This window comes from Annulohypoxylon maeteangense (genome assembly GCF_022496945.1).
Source record: "Annulohypoxylon maeteangense strain CBS 123835 unplaced genomic scaffold GGS22scaffold_1, whole genome shotgun sequence".
Classification (NCBI taxonomy): Eukaryota; Fungi; Ascomycota; class Sordariomycetes; order Xylariales; family Hypoxylaceae; genus Annulohypoxylon; species Annulohypoxylon maeteangense.
The window spans coordinates 1,235,569-1,256,990 of record NW_025953248.1 but is presented as its reverse complement, the minus strand read 5'-3'; the positions used below and the strand labels follow the sequence as shown (position 1 = coordinate 1,256,990).

Genomic DNA, 21,422 nt, shown 5'->3' with positions numbered 1-21,422 from the left:
CCAATACAAACCAAGCTTCAATCCCAAGACGTCTGAGAAACCACGCCAAGAAGACCCCTGATGCTCCTGTATGGGAAAGTTGGAAGCTGCCCCGAACTCTGGAACTGGAACTTTGGAAAGACCTAATTGGTCCGTGCGATCTTGCTCCGTTAAGGCAGGGCAGGGCCTATCCATGCAACGGACCAGAGATTTCTTGGAGACAATCTTCCGAATGTGTCTGCCTATTCTGCATGTCAACCTTCCACAACATCTTTTACATCTCCGTGAATATCCATTATTCATTGCAGAACCACATATTGAGTCCACTGCTGGCTATTAATCCCTCAACCTCTTTCCAACTTGGATTCAAGACGTTTCACCCTTTTCTTACCTGTTTAGGCAAGTGTCTATCCAGTTCGAGTTAAGCAAGCCGTCTACTTGGGAGTTCTAGAACCGAGGTGTAAGAGGTATGAGGGCATTCGGCGCGTGAGCCGGTCTCTCAATGGGTCGCATTCGATTCTTATAGCCTTACCCATTCTCTAGTTACGTACAATGATTTCCGCAAGAGGTTACTTGGTATATGGTTCAATTACTCAATGATCGACTGCGACCTCAATGGCTGCATATGACGTCGCATCGAATGCGAATAAGCCTTTGGGTCCACGGAACGCATCCTGTATCGAATCTCAGCCGAACTACACTATCGGGTTTTGACCCGCTCTAGTCCTCACCTACCACTCGGCATGCCTTGTGCTTACCTAGGTAGGTACCAGGTAGGTAGATATTTGAGTTTACTATATCACATCTTGCCGCGGCATCTTTGTTGAAAGGTTTCGGCTTGCTCTTTTATAGCCAACCAGGCCAGGGAAGAGCATTAACTATAACTATACACAGCAATATAATCACATGACAGCTTCAGAATGCGGCATTGTGGGGTCGAATTGGAATTCACTTACTAAGAACTCGATAGAGTCTTGAGGATTTCAGTATTGAAATAGCATCATTCAAAAATTCACCTAGACTAGGTAAGTGTTACAATGTGTATCAACTGCTAAAATTTCTATCTAGATAAATCGAGCGAAGTGGTGATGGAGAACCTGTATCTCATAACCAATACATCCCAGGATAGTGTATTTCGACGTTTCACTTTCATCCACAACTAGATGCAGCACGTTAGCATCCTTGTCTGTCTCGCATCGTACCAGGATTCTTAACGTCGCTAGACTGTTAGGAGTTCTACCACATCAAAAGACCTTGTGGTACTTCAGTGGATGCGGCTGGCACACCTCTATAACCCACCGAGCTACCTACTTGGGTAGAGTCGTGACCGCTCTCCCACCTTAGTAGTATACCTAGCATTTTCAGCACCGGCGATAATACAGGGTCTGGCATTGTGGGTAAGCCCGTGGGGAGCATGGAGGGGTAGCGTGCCTCACTCGCATTGCCTAGCCAAGCAAATCAGCCTTCCCGTTTTGAGTTGACGTCCTGCAAGCGATTGGTAGATCCTATATGCCGAAGGTCCTAAACGAGTTACTCTTGCGTGAACTAGACCTTGCGCTTTTCCTCATATTTTCTGAGTTTGTTACAGCTATTTAAGGCTGGTAGGTCTTAACGACATATTGTGTAGGGCTCGAGGACAACTAAAAAACCAGGCTGAGGAGGGTGGATGGCGAACAGACTATATCGTCCTTTTTTTAGCTTGCGGCAGGGATCACGAAACCCGAATATTCAACACTCACTACTTCTCGTACCGAACGTGAGACCTTGACAACTACGATCGGCCGCACCTAGCAAGAAAAGGAGGATATAGTGTATGATTTAGTCAGAATAGCTTATTCGCAGATCGTCCTGGAAATCACTTCGAGCACAGCTCGGGCCAAGAATCGAGCTTGCCGCCAATCACTAACACTCCATTTTGGGATGGAGCCGACTTAGCTATTCTTCTGGCACAGGTAGTTTGTACCGCGTGGAGTCTCATGCTATCTCCCTAGGAGCAGTTCGAGGTCACTTGCACCTCCTCTGTTTGATGCTTGTTTTGAGCCAACCCTGCTGGCGCCCCTCTTCGTCTATCGCCTATACGATGGAGGTGGATATTCAGCTACTGGAACCCGCGGACAAGATATTTCTATCTCTCGAGGAAGGGCTTGTAGAAGAGGTTATATAAAATCAGACGGGATCGAATGCATGGATCTCCCTTCATTCCTCACTCTAGCCAGCAAACAGTGATCTATTCGCCACGGGAGCGCCTTCAGGATACTTGTTAACCAATATAAGCTTGTCTCATTGGCTACTTGGATATCATACAACAACCCCGCCGTCCTAGATCCAACCGTTTTCAATTTATATACCCTTGTGCCGGCTATAGACATATGTCGGCTGTGTGCTAGCATCTACGAACTATCCTATCGAGAGGTCCTACGGCATTACCAAGGGAGCCACTACCCGTCAGGCCCAATCATCAAACGACCAAACGAATAGCCCAATATCTTGCACCACTGCAGCCTAGCCTTACGAAAAAAAAAAGAATTGTTCGTGCGTCCCTTTCATATTTACACGGCACCGAGGGGACTTGTTTACTAGGACCCTATTATACGTCAGACAGTCCTAGCCATTCCCTCCTCTCCCCATACCATCCATCATAACTATACCCTACCATTTATTTAGACACTAGTTACCCTCGCTTCAGAACCCTTTCCATTATAGGCCAAATACTAAGTCCCACTATTACAGATTCTCCCCATTATCACCCAATACCTAAGCAACAATGTCTAAACTATTCATCGGGTAAGATACATCGATGCCGGTCAACCTATAAATTTATCGTCTAATCTAAACGTCTTATCTCGTCCAGAGGCCTTGCATGGCACACGGAAGATGTCACCCTCAGACAGAAATTTGAAGAATTCGGCCCTGTAGAGGAAGCGGTATGTGGTTCTACCAACAATTGTCTACATTGTCTATACCCCTAGATGGGAGATTTTAGATTATAGTTCTCAATAATTAAGAGCTTGGTCTATAACTAACCGAGTGCGGTTTAGGTCGTCGTCAAGGACCGTGATACCGGTCGTAGCAGAGGTTTCGGATTTGTCCGATACGTGAACGATGCGGATGCCCAGAAAGCGATTGCCGGCATGAACAACGTCGAGTAGGGCCATATTCCTAGGCTATTCAAGATTGTTGCTAATCAGGAGGGGTAGGTTTGACGGACGAGCTATTCGCGTCGACAGAGCTTCTGACACTGGCCCTCGCGGCGGTGGTGGTGGACGAGGCGGCTCGTATGCACCAAGGGGTGGATATGGACAACAGCCCCAGATGCCATACGCTGCAGGTCAACCAGTTGCATACGGAATGCCTGGTCAGATGATGTATCCGCCTGCCTACGGACGCGGAGGTTATCCACCACAGCAGGCCTACGGAACTCCTCCGCCACAAGGTAAAAAGAAACCGCACAATGCTAATTCAGAGATTTCCCCAGGGGTACTTTAGGTATGAAATTAACGAGCATGTGCTAACACGAGGCCTTACATCTAGGTTATGCACCATACGGCTATCCAGACCAACAGCAAGGCCAACAAGGCCAACACCAGCACCAACAACAACCACCTCAGGGGCAACCTCCATACGGACAGTAAGAGCCCGGCAGACAAGACATCAGTCAACGAGAGCTCTACGGTGAAATTTGATCTTCTTCTAACAGAGCAGTAGCTTGAACAGCACCCTCTTAACGAATACAATCGATATTTGGAAGTCTAGCTTCCCCACAACACATCAACATTCATTACTTTTAACGTCATAAAATCGATTATTCATTTTTCCATCGTACCTGAATCATCCTATCTTATATCACCGAGAAACCGACCTTCGAGATTCTAAACCGAAGCGAGGGAATTTTGTATATACATTCGTTTTGCGTATCTTCTTCTATCCAACGCCGTGTATGGCTTTTTATGGGCGACATGAATATCAGCACTATCATTTACGACTTTACGAAGGGGAAAAGGGAGATCAGGGCTACTTGGGAGATCTAGGGTCTGTTCTTAGATACCCAGGAGAGCAAATCATGAGGGTTGATGTAGGAGGGAGGGAGAAACGAAAAAGAAAAATACTGGCTGAGGAAACAAGATAAGGGGTAGGGAGCGGAGGACATAGCAGTAGCACACTCGTGAATCGACATGACGTTTCATATGTACTGCATGCGGCTTGAATTTCTTAGCTAAATAAGCAAGCAATTACTCAATAGCCACAGCGTCCTCTCGCTTAGCAGGTTATTTACGCCTTCTCCGTCTCCTCCTGCTCGTCTACACTGCTCACCTTCTTGAACTCGTGGGAGACAGGATGTTCAAACCCTTCAACTTGCAACTCGCCCGCGCGACGTTTGCGCTCAATCTCACGCACGCGGTCAGACAAGTCCGTCACATGGGCATCTCCACTCTCGGGACTCAGCTCATCAAGCGCCTTCTCCAGGCTCAGCAGGTAGTCTCGGTTCAGACCGCTCGGACCCTCGCTGACGTAAATGTGCTCTGCAAGGGCTTGGGGTTCCTGGGGACCGGTGAACTGGTCGTTGTCAGGTGTGCCGATATATACTAGCGTGCGGATCGGGGCCGACCCGTCCGCCGGGTGGAAGGGGGTGTAGTGGATCGTGTATCCATTGATCTCTCGGATGTCGAGGTACTCCTTTACTTCGGCCACTTTATCAGCTTTGATTCGGTATGCAGTGCCCCAGACTTTTTCTGGTGCCGAGTCATGTGCATCGACTAGAGAGGCCCAGAATGATCGCTCGATTAGGGTTACGACACGGCCCGGTTCTTCGGGTGTGCCGCGATGATCTTGACTACATGCCGGGTTACCCCTATTCCTTTTTTCTGTGAACAGGTGCGAGAGTTAATGGGAGTTACCTTGCCTAGAGAAGCATGAGTTATCTATTCCATCCAAGGTAAAAATATAGAAATGAATCATACCTGCCAAAATCTCCGGACATAACCCGTAACCCAACCCGGCACCCTACTGTCTACCAAGAACTCTTCGTAAGCTTCAGCTTGTACATAGGTGCGCACAAGCGCCGGTATGGGAGCTCACCATAATGTGGAGGAGGTTTCCATATTAAACTCCTACGCCTCTATGAGTAAGGCTAAACTAAAGTTTTAAGGCGAGCCTTGTGAATATGACGCACCCGTAACCGAATATCCAAAACTCGCCCGTCTCGGGCGTCCCGTTGGTTGTCATGGTCGACGATCGGGTCAAACCACCTTATTTCCCTTCCGTGCTTTCAAAAGTTAAATAGGTGCTTGGAATTTGTAAGGTTGCATTTATCTGCTTGAGATAGATACCTAGATAGGTAATCGACAGTGATAGGAATACCTATACCTTTATTTGCAACTTCAAAAAGACGTTCCAAAATGCTATGAGTAATACCTTATTTTCGAACGGGAATCGGGATTGTATCATAAATGCCAAGCTTTCCACCTTAGATGGCTATCTTAAGGGGACCGGACTACCGTTCTCGTGGGTTGCGGCTCCGGCCAACGGACCTATGGGTTGCACATTACTAATTATCCCGCTTCCAGGTTACAGGCAGCTGCAGTGCCGCTGGGATTTTCTTAGGGCTGCTTCCGAACCCTATTACAGGCAGGTTTGGATTTCGTCATTTGGTAAAGACTGCAAGAACCATGGGACTTGAAAATTTATTGTCTTATGTCATGAAGTAATTGCGATGGACACCGATAGGCAATTAGAATTAACCAACGAACGATGCCAATTCAATTCTTCAAACCTTCCATCTTCAACATTTCTCGCATTTCTCGCATACAGCGCATTGAAGAACAGGTACTTCGTATGCACCCCGCAATAAGTCGAAAGGCACGAGTCTGCGCCTCATTCAACATTACAGGCTGCAGTAATTTCAATGTTGGGGATTCCATCCTATTATAGGTGCTCCGCCGTACTCGTTATCTACGCAGCACATGCTACGTACGTAATGGGTCATGCGCCGAGAGCTCAGTGAATCACAGTGATACCGGATCAAGACTTTCGTTGCGAAAAGGAGACAAAGAGATGTTGGGATTCCGGGGTAAAGCTTACCCTTATTTCGTAGATCTATGAGATGACGGTGTGAGACCTGATGATGACGGCACGGAACCGGGGAAGAAGCTGCCTTGTCATCCAGTGGACATCAATGATCCAGAGCCTCACAGGTGCAGCTGAACTTAGCTGCTTAGTTCGCGAGTCAACCTGGGGTTTCCTATTTCTTTCACCTATGATTCAGCCTTCTGGAAAGACCCGAGAATGTAGCTCTGCCACGTTCGGTCGAGGTTAGTGAGCAAGAAAAGCTTGATCCGAGTAGCCGTCGGATACTGAATACAGGGTCCTGGGAGCGTTTGATGCGCAAACGATACAACACACAGCCCCCACCTACTCGAACGCCGGTGAATGATTTTGATCGCCCACCTTGGTGTACTGCGGATCTGTCAGTTATCTATACCGTATATGGTCTTGATTGGTGCCGCACTTCCACACGACAATCATTACTCTCGAGATCAAAGAGAACAGATGTCACACAGTTAACTATAATTCTAGGCACCTATGAAATTTTCTCGGATTTCGAGACATTAAGCAAACATTAAAAATTCTTTTACTTTTTTCTTCTTTCTTTTATTGTCTTCGGGCTAGTTACTGGTTGAGGGCTGCATTTATCTAGCCTAGTCGTCGACAAAGGGTAGTCCACTCAATCATCGACCACTCAACCACCAACCAAATTCTTCGCAAACTTACCTAGTACCTAGCATTAACACCCGGGAACTTCTTGCTGCAAATCTCCTCTCTTTTGCAGTGACCCCGAACTCCTATCTTACCTATTATTGATAACAATCTTTGCGGCTGAATCGAATTTCTTTGTTCGTTCCGTTCCGGTTACACTACGGTTCGGTTGTGCCCTGCCGCTTATCCATCCACTTTCTATTGCTCCATTCCCAAGCACAGTTCGAGCACGCTGCACGCTGCACCGAACCAGCTAAGAACTAATTTTGCCCAATTTAACTGCCTGTCTGTACCTAAGCTACCCATCCATCAGCTTACAAAAACAAATAAACCTGCGCTCCCAACTGCGCGTCCTCTCCTTGTTTCATAATAAACAAGAGTCGCTGTCTCTATTTCTGCCGTCTTTACCGGCCTTCACTCTTTTACTACCCATACTCATCGGATCTAAAACAATCGTCAAGATTCGGCATAATGGCGTACAACAGACCCTATAACCCTGACGAACTGCCAAGGTGAGTTCCCGCTCAATGTCACTGTACCCCGCCATCGTCATCGTGCTCTATACGAGACCCGTGATGATTGAGGTGAAGGGGCAAGTTGTTCGTACGAGAACACCGCCGACTTCTGCACGATCGACAAGGAGTCGATTCATTCTCATCATGCATTAGAGCGAGAGCTAACAAATATTTGAAACCACAGATTCGCAGAACCTGAGCAGGTACGCGCACGCACCTCCGCGAATTTCTCGTATCTGCCCTACATTAACCCCTGCGCAAACCCCCTCTTCCATCCCACACCCATATTCAATCCGATACTAACTAGTATTTCCATCATAGAAGGGCGGTGCACCTAGCCAGTCTGCTCGATACGAGAGCAAACCACAACCGCCTGTCCCTGGTGCTGGTCCTCGACACGATAGTATCCCACCTCGTCGCACTGAACCAGGACGTTTAACTCCTACAGGATACGCCCCAAGTAGCTCGCCGCACCCAGGCAGCTACGGTAGCAACGGCGGCGGTCACCACAGCGGTAGCTACGACAGTTATAACTACAAACCAAATTCGTACTCAACTATGTCGCCGCCCCCTTCCGCATCAGGTCCGCGACCTGTAACGCAAAATCGTCCACCCGCGGCGAGTCGACCACCACCTTCGCCTGGCCCATCAGAAGGCGGCGCTGCTGACCCGAAGCTGTGGCCACTATTCAGAGCTGTTGATAAAGATGGTAAGCTTTTCGCTTGTCTCATTTTATTTTTAAGGATGTAATGGGACTAGAAGCTGTTCATTCAGTCTGCTACAGGCAATGCTAGTAAGATGCTTACTAGATGAGGATGACTAAAGGACCAGAAAGATGTCAAAGAATAGCATAAAGTGAAGCTAACAATAGTCGAAATAGGCACGGGCCAACTTTCCGAAAAGGAACTCTCAGCTGCTCTTGTAAACGGCGACTGGACATCTTTTGACTCGCAGACGGTGCGCATGATGATTCGCATGTTCGACAGCGACCGCTCCGGCACCATCGGGTTCGAAGAGTTTTGTGGGCTTTGGTCATTCCTGGCGTCCTGGCGCGCGCTCTTCGACCGTTTCGATGCCGACCGCAGCGGCAACATCTCCCCCGACGAGTTCAGCAACGCCCTTATCGCCTTCCGATACCGCCTCTCCCCCGGGTTCGTAGACTTGCTGTTCCGAACTTACGATAAGCGTAACGAGGGCGTTATGAGCTTTGACTTGTTCGTCCAAGCTTGCATTAGCTTGAAGCGCATGACGGACGTCTTCAAGAAGTACGATGAGGACCGTGATGGATACATTACCTTGAGCTTTGAGGACTTCTTAGTGGAGATCTTGAAGCAACTTAAGTAATAAGTACAGTATGTGGGCGAGGAAGCTGTCCGAGGTTGGGGTTGGGTTCACGGGAAAGGGAATATACTCAACGTTAGGCCGGGGCGGAAGGTGCTGGTATGTATAGACGGACTCATCTACGGAGTCACCCTCCATCACCATGGAGGTATATAGGCAGACATGGGGTAGGCCTTAGTTTCCTCAGTTCAAGGACAAGGCGTGCTTTTAAGCATTTAGTCACGAGCAAGCTCGTACCTAACCACGGGGTTTTAGCTAAATGGAAGCATTCATATCTGGAATGGAACGGGATGGCAGTGAGCATGCAAGGCGACACGGGTGAGGCAGGCCCAAGGATCTTTTTTTCTCTCTCTTGTGTTTGCGGTAGATACCAAAGTCATACGGGAAGGGAGAATGAATGAATTTGCCTAGCTAAGTGGTAGCGAACAGAAGGCAATCAATCAATCACAGATTCCATCCATATCCACGATGCGGTAGTCTCGTATACCACGGGGATAGCCTTACAGCTTTTCTTCTTTGCCCGTTTCCCAAACCCAGAACCTAAAGTCCGTAGAATCCCTAACCCCCAAATACCGACGCCTTTGTCCCGAATCGAACATCCATTTCCGACCGATATAACCCCAATTTCCGTATCCAATAATGCAAAGGTCTAAATGAGAGTTAGACCGTCAAACCCACCATCATAAACCAACCCGCGTAATAAATATAAACAGGTAAAATAAATCGAATCCCGCCCATCCGTCCCTGGTATCTTTTCGATTTTATATTTCTCTCGCCCGCGCTAAAACGTACCTAGGTACGTAGCCAAAGGTCCTAATCTCATCGTGGAATAAAAGCGAGCTCTTCCCGGTAAACCGCATTAAAAATGTTATCATAAAAAACGAAGGCGTCATAATCTCAAAAATTTTCGGTCCCAAACTTTAAAAGTATCAAGCCGTCGCAAAAGCCGTCGTAGATCTAAACCTCATCGAAAGCCCACCCCTAAACGACCTCCTCGACTTCAAGCCAGAAGCCTTTTCGTTATTCGGGTCCAGCGGCGTCAGTTTGCCGAACTCCTGGGCCTTCATGGTAGCGTATGGTTTCGCGTTATCGAGGGCCCATTGGTCTTTTAGACTCTCGGAAGACCACAACATACCGCTTCCGGAGACGACGACCTCGTCGCCGCTGCCGAGACGCATGATCTCCGTGCTCACGCCGCCGATGCTACCGTTACTTCCTTTTCTCGCGTGTTTCGGTTTCTCGCCGGTCTTCTTTTCGGGGTGAGGGCCGAGGGCGGTTTCGACTTCGTCGCGGTTCCATCGTCGTGTTTTGAGCATCCCCGTGGCTAAGCCCCGGACGTCCTTTTCGCCGTCGTGTGCGCTGATCCATACCCTCGCGCCTAGTCTCGTTGCTATCTCGGCGCCGGTTGGTACTCCCGCGCATATGTTGCCGCCGAGCCACCATGGGTTTGATACACTATCCATGCAATGTAAGAGTGCCGTCAATGGGAGCGCTGCCTCGGCTACTAGGTGTGAGGTGGCATAAGGTTCTAGGTGAGCGTATGAGATCCCGTGTGGTGAGAATAGGACGGAGATAGGACGGGTATGTCCGTTCGAAGTGGCCGGCCGTATGAGATTATAAGATGTGGAACGCGGGAACTGGACACTTGGTGTTGGGCGTGCCGGGGAAGGAATCAAGGTCGAGGCAGACTGGACAGAGCGTAGGGAGTGAGGCGATACCGGTGGTGTAGGCGGTGAGAGAAGCGTATCAGGTATGGATAGAGTGTTCGTGGACGTTGCAATAGAAACCTGGGTGGTAGGCGTATTGGGAGTGGCAGGCGGCGTGGGTGACTTCGATATGGTAGGAAGATAATACCTCAGGTTATGTGTTGGCGGAGGTCGGTACGTAATACCGATTGCTGCATGTAGGCCTGCTAAGTCACGTTTCTGTGGTATGAAGGCGACGGTCACCTCGCCTCCTTGGCCGCCGGGCGTTGTAGGCGGGACAGGAACTCGTATGACCGACTGTTTGCCCGTCAACCTCGGATCTTCCCACCGCTCTATCGTCCGGACCTTCTTCTCGTCGAAATACTTCCAACTCTTGATTAGCCGTGCTGCTTGTGGCTCAGCAAGTATCAGAGTATTTGTTCCCTTGGCCGGTAACTGCCGCAAAGTAGCTTCATTGCAATGATCACTCTTATGCTGACTGATGATGACGAGATCCGGCGGAGCCGGCAGTTCTGACAGCGAGGATATGCATGCTGGATGTATGTGAGTCGAAATCGAGATTTTAGAATGAAAGATCTTAGAGGGTCCTGTTATCCAAGGGTCAAGAAGAACTGTGAATGGTTTAATTGTACCCTGAGCGAATTCGGGTATGATGGGCTCAAAGGATAAGAGGAATGAGGCGTCGGAGTTAAGGTGCTTCACGGTCAATGCCATTATGATCGTTGAGGAGCTAGAAAGGGTGGTCTTTTCGACTCCCTCTTGGGATGGGGGAAACTTGCAATCATCTGTAGTCCGGAGAGTTCGAGAGCAAGTCAATGGAGCATTAGGTAGCTGAATGATAGGGGCAAGCTGAACTCTAGACGGGCTAGAAAAGCAATGGGGAAAAGGATCAATAGCGACGAAGCAAAGACGAAGACACTTAAGGGAGATCAATCATGGCTTGATCCTAGCTCCAATAGAAATAGAAAAATGTCTTGCCAACACGCGAATGGCTGATGAAGCGAGGAATGTCCAGGTGGGCGTACGAAGGATCGCGTGGAAAGAGGGATATTCTGTCAGGAGATGACAGATAGGACAGAGAGAGGACAGAGATGACAACGATGACGGTTGGTTGAGTTATAGAATTAGGAAACGATCGAAGGTGTTGTCAAACATTGAAAATATTGGATCAACTGGTTCAATATCCAATAGCCAATATCTTTCATAGATCTCCGCCAACTTTCCCCCCTTGTGATATTGAACGTCTGATCATTGATCATTGATAAAATAAAATAAAAAATTTGAGAGATACAATACCTTGGTCCTTGGTGACCTTGGCGGCCATATCACGCAACAAACCCTGACAACCCGACAACCCTTACAAACCCTTGGGGTGGACGAGGATTTGTTTTAGACAATATACGGTAAGCCATGTTTCACATGGTAAGCCGGGGGAAGTGGATGCGAAGTTCGTCGAACTGGGTTGACCCGGACTGGTCCTAGACAGATGGGGAGATGGGAAGATCTACAAGATGGGATTGACCATGGAGACAGAAATGTTTCGGCGTTTTGCTGCCAAGTTGCGTACGACGCCGGTTAGTCTTAATGCCGGCTAACCCGTGCTCGGTACCTATGGTACTTGCCCCAAATCGGAGAAAGAGGCGTCCTGGGACTTCCATCATTGGTCCGTTCCTATCCTTAGCGCGAGCTTGGCTCGCTTAGAGGTGCTTCCGTAAAGTTAAAATAATAGCTGTACCTAAGTAGATATTCGTTGCATTGAATCCTTCTCATATTCTTCTCCTTCTTCTCCAAAGAGTCTCATCAATTTCAAAGGTGTTGGTAATCATCTATCTTATAACATTTGGTATGACAAGTGGACATGTGGAAGTCATAATTCATGTCAGCAAGTCTCGGGAAATGAGATATCACCCTGTCCTACTTGAATGACGAGTCTTCATTCTCTCTGCGCGTCCTCAAACACCATCGGACGATATCGTCCCATACGTCATTCTTAACGTCTGAAGGATTAAGCGGCAGTTGGGAATTCTGGGGCATTCCTGGTCTTCCTCTTTTGATAATCTAATTTCCACTACAGATACTTCATTATACTCGTGTCGGCCACAACAGTCATTGATTTGTCGGACAATTAAGCTCCTGCATAGATCTATAGCACGAGACAAATATAGTCTCATAATGTAGTCTCTATCTCCTCTCACATTACATCTCATTATATCATATTTATCTAATTTCGTTCATGCTAGTGTCGATATGTTTTATGTTACAGAATTAGTTGCTCTATATACCACAAAATTTCTACTTCTAATGAATCATTTTATCGGGAGAGAGGCAATTATACAACACATTCCAGACTAATTCGTTCAAATGACGCACAGAAAATTGAGACACTCGTGCGGAAAGATATAATGAACAAACAGAAACGGCATGTCTGACACAGCTGGGCGATTGTTAGAGAAATCTGATATTGAAAATCGTACGTAACCTCCCTTGCTTCCATACCTTCAACAATCTCATGCAAGTCTCAGGAGACTTACACCTGATACATAAAACACAAGGATTGTGTAGCCTATCGAAGATTTCAGAAGTCATAGTTTAGTATAGGTGACTTAAACAGCGGTTCTGTATAGATAGTGATATGGGTTCTACATCAGGTCGCCTTTCACCAAACACGCTTACACATAAACGTCTTTAGTCCTCGGGAAATTTCATGGTTTGAAGTGGTATGCTGTGATATTTTAGCTGGACACCTTACGGCCGGTTATTTAAGAATACCTACCTAGATACCGACTTTGTGATCTTTACATAGGTAGGTAAGATCGTAAGATCATCGCTGTCATCATCGACCATCCGTCTAGCATGCGTACGATATCATTGCTATGTTCCGTAACGCGCAATATCATTTTTGTCTCTCAACCCTAAGGCCATGCCTCCAAGCCCCTAAATGTTTACGTTTTCCAACAATACGTTGACCCTAGGCAATGACGTGGACTAGTGAAGCCAAGAGCCCGGGCTGTCCGGCGTACCCCGTCCTGTCAAAACATATTCCATAATTAGCTTTGAAGTTGGTTGGCGATTAGAAAAGATTCACCATTGCCTTTGATACTCTTACGGTTCGAGTGCCATCTCTATGGCTCTCCGCATCGCGTAACGTAACGTCCTCGACAGGCCGATGTCAAACCGATGCCTATAAGTAGATGCCTATCTCGTAAATTTCGGAGTCTAGTATGGCTAGATAGTTTCTTCAAACCTTGGTACAGAAACAAGAGGAGTGTCGCGTGCCTCGAGATTCTCTCCCCTCACTACCAGATCGTGTGGGAAGAGATATTCGTTTATAATAGGTAAGTGTAAGCTCATTCGTCCGTTGCTACCAAGTTACTAAGCAGTTGTCACCCAGATTACTACACAATGTCGTCCTCACCTTACTAACCTATAATTTCACCCAGTCAAACAATCACGTTCTCCGTAAAGTTACCAGGTCTAAAACTAAAAGGTAGAGGAAAGTGAACGGAAGAAGCGTTTTCGTGGCACCACTGACATCCGGTGACATGTCGTGCGGGGAGAAAGCACGAATTCCAGGATAATAACTGTGACGAATAGTGGCTAAATTGCCTACAGGCCTTTTAATCGTCAGACATGAGTTGTCCGCGCGTATAAAAGTAACGGGAGTGCCTTATTCTTGGCGCTGATGGGCTAGATATCGGAATGAATCTTCATTTCGGACCAGCTCACATTTGAGCCAACGCCAGCGATGGGTCAAGAAGCTTCAAAACCGCAGCCCGGAACCAAGCTGCGGGTTATTGGAGCAGGCCTTCCCCGAACCGGCACCACATCGTTCAGCAAAGCGCTTGAAATCCTCCTGCAAGGCCCCGTGTATCACGGAGGGACGCAGAATTGTAAGGGATCGAGCTCTAACTTGAGGAGTTGGATATCTGTATTGGAACGCACGCCAATACGCTCCCTTAAAGATGAAGAATTTATTCTCAACCGCATTTCCACGCTCACGGATGGATTCGTGGCCATAACAAGTGCTCCGGGACACTGCTTCGTGCCCGAGCTCATGCGACTGTACCCGGAAGCAAAGGTTATCTGCACCATCCGAGACCCGGAGGCATGGGATAAGTCGATCGACGCGATTGCCACGGCTAGCTTGCAGTGGTATCTGCGAATCCTCCTGTTTCCCTTATTGCCTATGGGGTACTTCCCTCGTTACCTGGATACTCTTGCTGCTGGGAGATGGGCGGAGATATATCATACATCCGGTAAACCGACGATGCATGTCGGTAGACAGGTCTGGGAGCGACATATCCAACACCTAAAAGAAGTCGTACCGTCCGACAAGCTTGTGTTCTTTAACGTCAAAGATGGGTGGGAACCTCTGTGCAAGGCGCTAGATCTCGATGTTCCCAAGGGTATCGAGTTTCCTCGGGTTAATGAAAGAGCCGCGATTGAAGCTTTCGCCAAAGAACAAGTAGTGAAAGGACTGATCAGATGGTTTATGATCCTAGTGGCGATCGTTGGAGTTTGGCAGTTCTGGCTCAGGTTGTAAGTTATCCCGTGGGTCCGTAATGTCGGAGGTAAGGTCAAGAGCTTGTAATCAGGAAACCAAGGAAAGCTAGGGTATCGTCTTGAAACGAATAATTGGCAAATGGAATATAGCTTGGACAGCGAGGTATAATGAAAGCATGGCGCAGTTGGAGAAATCTCGGATACGGAGTTATTTGGCAATGAATATAGACCTCGTCCTTGGTACTATACGGATCAGCCCGAAGGTGTCCAAGCATAATCTTGGATCTATTTTAAAGCAATACGCATTGATCTTTTCGTAGTTAACTGGAAATAATTATGTATCGAACTTGTTAACTTACATACCTCGTCCTAATAGGCTAAGTGGCTGTTACGTGAGGGAATATAATTGACGAAACCTTGACATACTGAGATAGTATTGGGTATAGTTGAAGTCAATGGTGAGTACGTCTAGTTCCTTTCACCCATTGAACATGAGCTCTTAAGAAATACTAAATTCGGCATGGTCTGTCTTCAGGGTACAGCTTCGAATTGTATCTTGTAACTTTTTGGTTGGTGGAAAAGAGACGAGATAAAGCTATGAAATGTAACCTTATCATAGAACGGCAAAAGATCATGTGATGCTAAATATCAAATATCGATAAGAGAGCTACATAGCTGTATGCCGTCGTCATTCTTTCTAGCTTGAGAAGTTTGGTGAGGGGCAGAGGTCTGTACCGAAAATTGAAGTGGAAAGGGATTCGTCAATTCCCTGGTCCTAAGGCGGGAAGCTTTAGCAACACGTCAGATCAGCGGTCGCACAACTAGGATAGGTAGCTACAATGAACTCCTACAGCTTCCTCACAAAGGTAACCACTGCGATAGGAAGCTAGGAAAGCACTTTCTTATTTAGCTCTTTAAAAATATGAGAGGTACCTACCTAGTAGAAAGATTTTTTTCTTTCTCTTAAAAGCTTGCAGTAGCGTCCTCTCCACATCATGCTTAAGTTGAGTAATGGAAAGTACATTACATACATGGATACCTCTTAAGGTTTGCCTTGTTTGGCAGTGCCGCACCAGCACAGTGGAACGGCTTCTAGAAAGTTGTTCTTTAATTAAAATCTCTGAATTGTATCCGTTTGTGCGGGCTGGCGGGTTGACTAGCCAGCATTACCTATTACCAATGCAGAGGGAAAAAAAGAAAAGAAAAAGAAATTGATTATATTTTCATGAATGATTTAATTTTCAATAGGGAAATAAAAAAAGAAGAAAAAAGCTCGTCCATACGGATCGGTTGGCTTCGTCGGGTCAGCCATCCGAGTGGGAGAGCCTTGGTGATGGGAGCGCATACAGACAATCCGGTCGACTATGCGGATGACTAGGATGGGAGCTTTTACTTGCCAGTCGCATTGACAAAGCAGAGATTGGGTCCCATGTCGTACCTAGGCGTGTAAAAAAGGTACATCTATGGCACCTCCATACGGACGGATCGTACCCAACCAGGATAGGACAAGCAGGGGGATTCCGGCTCTGTCTGGAATGAAATGTGTCAAAAACACACCCGGAACCAGACAAACCAGACAAATAATGGCACATAAGGCCACTTAGGCTACGCAGGCTACGGTGGGAGCTGATATCTTACCAGCTCGCTCGTCATGTCTGATGTCTGATGTCATCACGCTGATGGGCTTGACCAACGGCAACGGATCCCTCTTCGCCCTTGCGCCGACAGGTACCCTTATTCTTAAGTGGCCAGCTGGCGAAGGGTGCTGTGTGGAACATACAGCATGCATGTGAAGAGAGAGGGAGCTTTGATAATGAAACCAAGCACCAAGCCCCAAGCCGCTGTCTTACCCGACAAAGTCTTTCATGCCCCGCCATTTCTCAAGCCTCCGCTCAAACTTCGGCCTATCGTATCGTCTCCGCAAGCTCTGGTCGGTCAAAGGAGCCAATGCGAGAGCTTTCAACTGCTGCTTGACAAGCTTGGAAGTGAGAGGGAGTGGATTCAAGTCAGTGCTTCACTGTACATCCACCTTACCCACCTGCAGAACCCCTCGCCCCCTCAAGCTTCCCTGCTGCTTGTTGCTTGCTGCTACTGCAAGCTCGGCCTAGCACCTATGGACCTATCCATACTAAACCATACAATTATGTCTCGTGGGAAGGCAACTGGTTTAGTGTTTTGCTGCTTGTTCTACGCTATGAGGTGCGAGGGTTACATTAAACCCATCTTTTAGCACTGAGTGCTAGGATCGAGTGCCTACTACTACTGCCGCAAATATTGTGTGCTTTATGTAGAGGTGCGAACGATGAAGAATCCTCGTCCTCACGCGAGCTTGGCTTTTATCGAAGCTAGGAAGCTTGCATCGTCAGATTTTGAGCACAGCCAGATCTGGGAGCTCTGACGACGCTCATAACTTAAAAGGGAACAACCCTTTATAGTCATTCATTACTACCGGAGCCGCTCGTGTCGTCGGCTCTTCTCATTTTATTATTTCAGTTATTGTTTTTCCCTTTATGCCCTTTATGCCCGTCCATCACAGAGGTCACCCCACTCTCAATTTTTCAAATAACCAGCCCGTCCCAGCCGATCCTTGGTGATTTGGTCGAGTCAGAAAGGAAGCTGGTCCGTCGTTAAATCGAGAGGTACTATGTAAGAGAAGTGTGGACGGGACCGAACCAATGAGATGGGTCCCTTTCCCTTTGTCTCCCTCGACTCGACTTTTCGCACAAACTTGTAATTGTTTAAAGGTGTTAAAGGTATTAAAGGTATGGGGGGGATAGCCCGTCACCTGTCTTTCACCAAGTCTGGTTGGATGTATCTATCTTTGGATGACAAGCTTTAATTTACCCTGTCCGGGGGGGACTTTGCTTGATCTTTGTTCTTTCTTTAGGAGCTCAAGGTACTTAACATTGCCGCAATTATTGCACTGGTACTAGCCTATCACTCAACTCTGCCACTGTAAAATAACAAATAACACTGCCTACCTACCACCTACATACCCACCACATACCTTGCTACCTTGCTCCCTCCCATACCACTTGTATCTATATACGTACATAGCCAGCTTTGGTGTGGAGTACGGCACCCTGACTTGTGGCCACCCTACCCTACCTTACATAGGTAGTAGGTACAATCACCTCGCCTGCTTTTGCCTACCGAACCTATCTAAGCTTGGAAATTCCAGTTCCAGTTCAAGTTCCAGTTCCAATTCTAATTAGTACTGCTCTGCTTTCAGCTACCCTTCCCCCCCTCCCCTCCCCAATAAGGTCACCCTCCAAAGTCCAAGTCCCAGGTCCCAATCCTTCCTCTTCCTCCACCAACAACTACGAGAGTTCTTCGAAACACCTCATGTAACACCTAGATAGGAGCTCAGAGCTACCTCGGAAGAGCTACCAGGAATTTAATACCGAACTCGATCGTCGAATGCCCAAGCTTCACATACCCAAACCATCATCAATTGATAGCTATCAGCAAAACTTCTTATCGCCAGCACCGTATCGATTCTCGCGAACCCCCCCGCCTTCGATTCCCGACCAGTAAATGGCGGGGTTGATTAGGTCAAGATGCCGCCTCGATCTTCCTTAACGTCTTCGTTCTCCATTACCGACTCTAATAATGAAGTCGTCTGTCCTCTGCGAAACCAGGATGGGTCCAGCTGTCGCAAGCGCTGCATTGGCGTAAGTTACGTCTTTGTCTATTCATTTATTGACTTACCTCGGAATGATTGCGAAAATGACGAAGCTCTTGTCGGGTCTCATGATTCGAAAATGATTCCAGAGCTATGTCTATACCCACACCTAACTCGTGCCTACACCTATACTTATTGTCCATGTCTATGTCTTGTATAACTTGGAAATATATAATCTAATTCTCGTATCCGGATGAATAGGAAAAAAGATATCGCTCGATGCAAGAGCATATTCGGCGAGCGCATCCCGAACATTATATATCGAAGCTCCCTGCGACCGAGGAGAGCTTCTTGCTTATGATTAATACTCCCCCCTCCGATCGATCCCAGACTCAAAATTCTGCCGGTCCACCCCAATCAAATATTGACCCGGCGCTCAAAGGTTATCCGCATGAGCGTCATGCATATCCTCGAGATGGGTCGAGTGCTCCCGCTACTCCAAGACATAATGATGATTATTCTGGCGGCTCATTGTTACCAGCAGCAAGCGCTGCGGCCGCCCTAGCCCAGTTAGGCGGCCAACACAAGTTCGAAACAGATTGGGATACCGAAGCAGTAAGGATTCGCTTAATGCAATCGTATACATCGACGACGATAAAAATACTAACTCTGACTCAATAGGGTTGGCAGTCTGATACTGACGGCCGGAGGATACCTAGGAGTACAATTGAATTACCTCCAATACATGTTGGGAACGAACCAACCAGTGAACCATTTCCTTCTTTAAATTCTGCACCGCGTAGAGACTTACTTCCTTCAATCCTCTCAAATTCTCCTCCGGGTCGTTCCTCAACTCTACCTCCTCTTCATCGGTCATTTGGTCCCAGTCGACCTAGAAAGCAATCTATTACCAAGCGCGGCCATAAGAAACAGAAATCTAAGGGTTCTGCGACAGACTGGCTTCGAAGAATTCAAAATGATGACCGCCTTAAGCCGGGTGGAATTGATCGCAAGGCTCATTCTGTCGAGCCTTCGGCTGATTATGGTAAAAGGTGGGAAGACCTCATCGATGCCGCAGCCTCGGCCACAGAAGATATTGATGAGGATAGGACTCCTGTAAGTCGTGTCCGGCACACTTATTTTCCTTCTCTAACTTCCCAGGTCCCCCAATCCCCTATATCAATTCACCGAGCTTCCCTACCCCCATTTCCCCATCAACATTTCCAAGGCTATCAAGCTTCCCCCTTACAACAAGCTCTTACTCCACCATCTTTTGCCCAAGAGATTCCAGAACCTTTCCCGTCCGTCGAAAGTGGCGAGAGCGGAGAAAATTTCCATATAGGAGCCTCTGGACTTTCAGATTCTTCGCCAGGTTATTCGTCGCAAGAGGTGCACATCTATTGTGCCGCATGCCAAAGGACGTCAAAATTACGAGAATCATACGCATGCACCGAGTGCATTTGCGGCCTATGTCGTGATTGCGTCAACATCTTAATGGAGGAGCAAGGAGCTCGCCGAAAATGTCCGCGCTGTGCCACTATTGGTGGCAGATTCAAACCTTTCCAGTTGGATATCCGATGAGGCTCAACATTATTACGCTCAGTGCCGTGGATCTAGCCCAAAGATGAATTTATTCATCATCATCCAGGACCCCCGTGCGGTCGGCTACATATGGCTATTGCCCATGCCAACCGATATATCAGTGGCATGTCGCAGAGCCTTCCGAGTCATACGACTACGGTAAAATTCATTTAATGCCCAGCCACAACCATGACAAAGGGGCTAGATCACTAGTTGGATAATCCAAGGCACGCATTTTTGGCTAAAGACCAAACTTATGTTATATACGGGTTTACACCAAACCCGGGCACACCCTACTTCAGGAATGTAGGGAAATCGCGCTCTTAAACCATCACGAATATTCTCGTACGATATATAGGACAGGCGTTATTTAAGGATGGCATAGAGAGCGTTTGTATTTAGCACCGATCATTTTACGAACAAACTCATTCACTTCTATACTTTCCCTGAGGGGGCAATCCCATGCCGCTGGCCGCTTTTTAAAACCTATATACCGGACTTTCTCTATGACCATACTGGGAGGCAAAGCTTGATTCCAACGGCGTTCCCATATCGAGGATTGGGGGGTTATGAACGTTTATAATCGTTTTTCCGAATCTCTTTTCGCCGAAGAAAAGGATTCAACCACATGATACGTTTTTTTGTCATTTTTTCGGGCCGGAGATACTCGTTTGCTCGGTTTTCCCTTGGGGACACTTTTTACAGCTGCAAGACTCGCGCAGAAAACGCAAGCTGGTCGGCACCCGCAATGTTGTTGTTTTTTGTTTTAGGGGGAAGAATCGTCACGCGTACTTACTACGACTTTTAAGGGGGAGTTGAGTTGATATAGGGGTCTCATGGGGCGTTCTCGGTTCCAGATGGACCTTTATATATAGGGTAGCAATGTGATCACGAACACTACGTTATTGTTACATGTCTGCTCAAAACGCTGGTTGTATATGAACTTGAAGATACTGGTTAAGGAATCTAGGAAGCTATGTACGTTTTGGAATTAGGTTTTTCGTGTCCTACATATGCCGGATAGTGATGCTGCTTATGAATTGATTAGTCAAGTCTTGCTAGACCTGTAGGATACTGATACTAGCTGATACTAGCCAAGCTCTTACAGCTTGTGCGACGAGGTCACCGTAGAAGGATCGAGTATTGGGTATTTGTATTTCGAGAGCTGTCTCAGTTATAGAAACACGGACGCGTGGCATTCTGAATATCCCAAGAAAGCGGGTTGCGTAATCTGCGTCGATTTGAAACCTGGGGAGACAGAGCGTCGATGTCGATCTTGAGGAGGTTGGCAGGTAGGTAACCTGGTTACCTATACATACCAAGATCTTGGCCCGCCCAAACTGATTATTCGTAAAATCACAATGCTGAGAGCTGATCTCCTAGGAGGCGTATCGATTTCAGACTTCGTTGAACAGGTAA

General features: G+C 47.4%; 6 protein-coding genes across 6 annotated transcripts; 4 read left to right on the top strand and 2 right to left on the bottom strand.

Annotated features, from left to right (window-relative positions):
• Nucleotides 1-2,743: 2,743 nt before the first annotated feature.
• GGS22DRAFT_194172 (uncharacterized protein) lies at nucleotides 2,744-3,800 on the top strand (the record flags this gene model as incomplete). Its single annotated transcript, XM_047965465.1, has 5 exons — nucleotides 2,744-2,763; nucleotides 2,831-2,903; nucleotides 3,018-3,124; nucleotides 3,177-3,456; nucleotides 3,511-3,800. The coding sequence occupies 5 exons, from the start codon at nucleotides 2,744-2,746 to the stop codon at nucleotides 3,682-3,684; spliced, it is 654 nt and encodes a 217-aa protein (XP_047823668.1). The 3' UTR covers nucleotides 3,685-3,800.
• Nucleotides 3,801-4,139: 339 nt separating this feature from the next.
• Nucleotides 4,140-5,481, bottom strand: GGS22DRAFT_149244 (ChaC-domain-containing protein). Its single transcript, XM_047959117.1, has 5 exons — nucleotides 5,150-5,481; nucleotides 5,056-5,087; nucleotides 4,938-4,987; nucleotides 4,875-4,879; nucleotides 4,140-4,810 (listed from the first exon to the last, which is right to left on the bottom strand). Exons 1-5 carry the CDS (start codon nucleotides 5,200-5,202, stop codon nucleotides 4,249-4,251), a joined length of 702 nt encoding a protein of 233 aa, XP_047823667.1. The 5' UTR covers nucleotides 5,203-5,481; the 3' UTR covers nucleotides 4,140-4,248.
• Nucleotides 5,482-6,901: 1,420 nt separating this feature from the next.
• On the top strand, nucleotides 6,902-9,054 carry GGS22DRAFT_4456 (EF-hand). The gene is made up of 4 exons (XM_047967102.1): nucleotides 6,902-7,244; nucleotides 7,432-7,450; nucleotides 7,569-7,956; nucleotides 8,128-9,054. The coding sequence occupies exons 1-4, from the start codon at nucleotides 7,204-7,206 to the stop codon at nucleotides 8,589-8,591; spliced, it is 912 nt and encodes a 303-aa protein (XP_047823666.1). The 5' UTR covers nucleotides 6,902-7,203; the 3' UTR covers nucleotides 8,592-9,054.
• Nucleotides 9,040-11,542, bottom strand: GGS22DRAFT_149241 (uncharacterized protein). Its single transcript, XM_047959116.1, has one exon. The coding sequence runs from the start codon at nucleotides 11,006-11,008 to the stop codon at nucleotides 9,518-9,520; it is 1,491 nt and encodes a 496-aa protein (XP_047823665.1). The 5' UTR covers nucleotides 11,009-11,542; the 3' UTR covers nucleotides 9,040-9,517.
• Nucleotides 11,543-13,531: 1,989 nt separating this feature from the next.
• Nucleotides 13,532-15,343, top strand: GGS22DRAFT_149240 (P-loop containing nucleoside triphosphate hydrolase protein). The gene is made up of 2 exons (XM_047959115.1): nucleotides 13,532-13,655; nucleotides 13,710-15,343. The coding sequence occupies exon 2, from the start codon at nucleotides 14,040-14,042 to the stop codon at nucleotides 14,835-14,837; it is 798 nt and encodes a 265-aa protein (XP_047823664.1). The 5' UTR covers nucleotides 13,532-13,655; nucleotides 13,710-14,039; the 3' UTR covers nucleotides 14,838-15,343.
• A 3,014-nt stretch (nucleotides 15,344-18,357) lies between these two features.
• On the top strand, nucleotides 18,358-20,250 carry GGS22DRAFT_194168 (uncharacterized protein; the record flags this gene model as incomplete). The annotated part of the gene is made up of 3 exons (XM_047965464.1): nucleotides 18,358-18,471; nucleotides 18,684-19,037; nucleotides 19,104-20,250. The coding sequence occupies 3 exons, from the start codon at nucleotides 18,358-18,360 to the stop codon at nucleotides 20,001-20,003; spliced, it is 1,368 nt and encodes a 455-aa protein (XP_047823663.1). The 3' UTR covers nucleotides 20,004-20,250.
• Nucleotides 20,251-21,422: the final 1,172 nt, after the last annotated feature.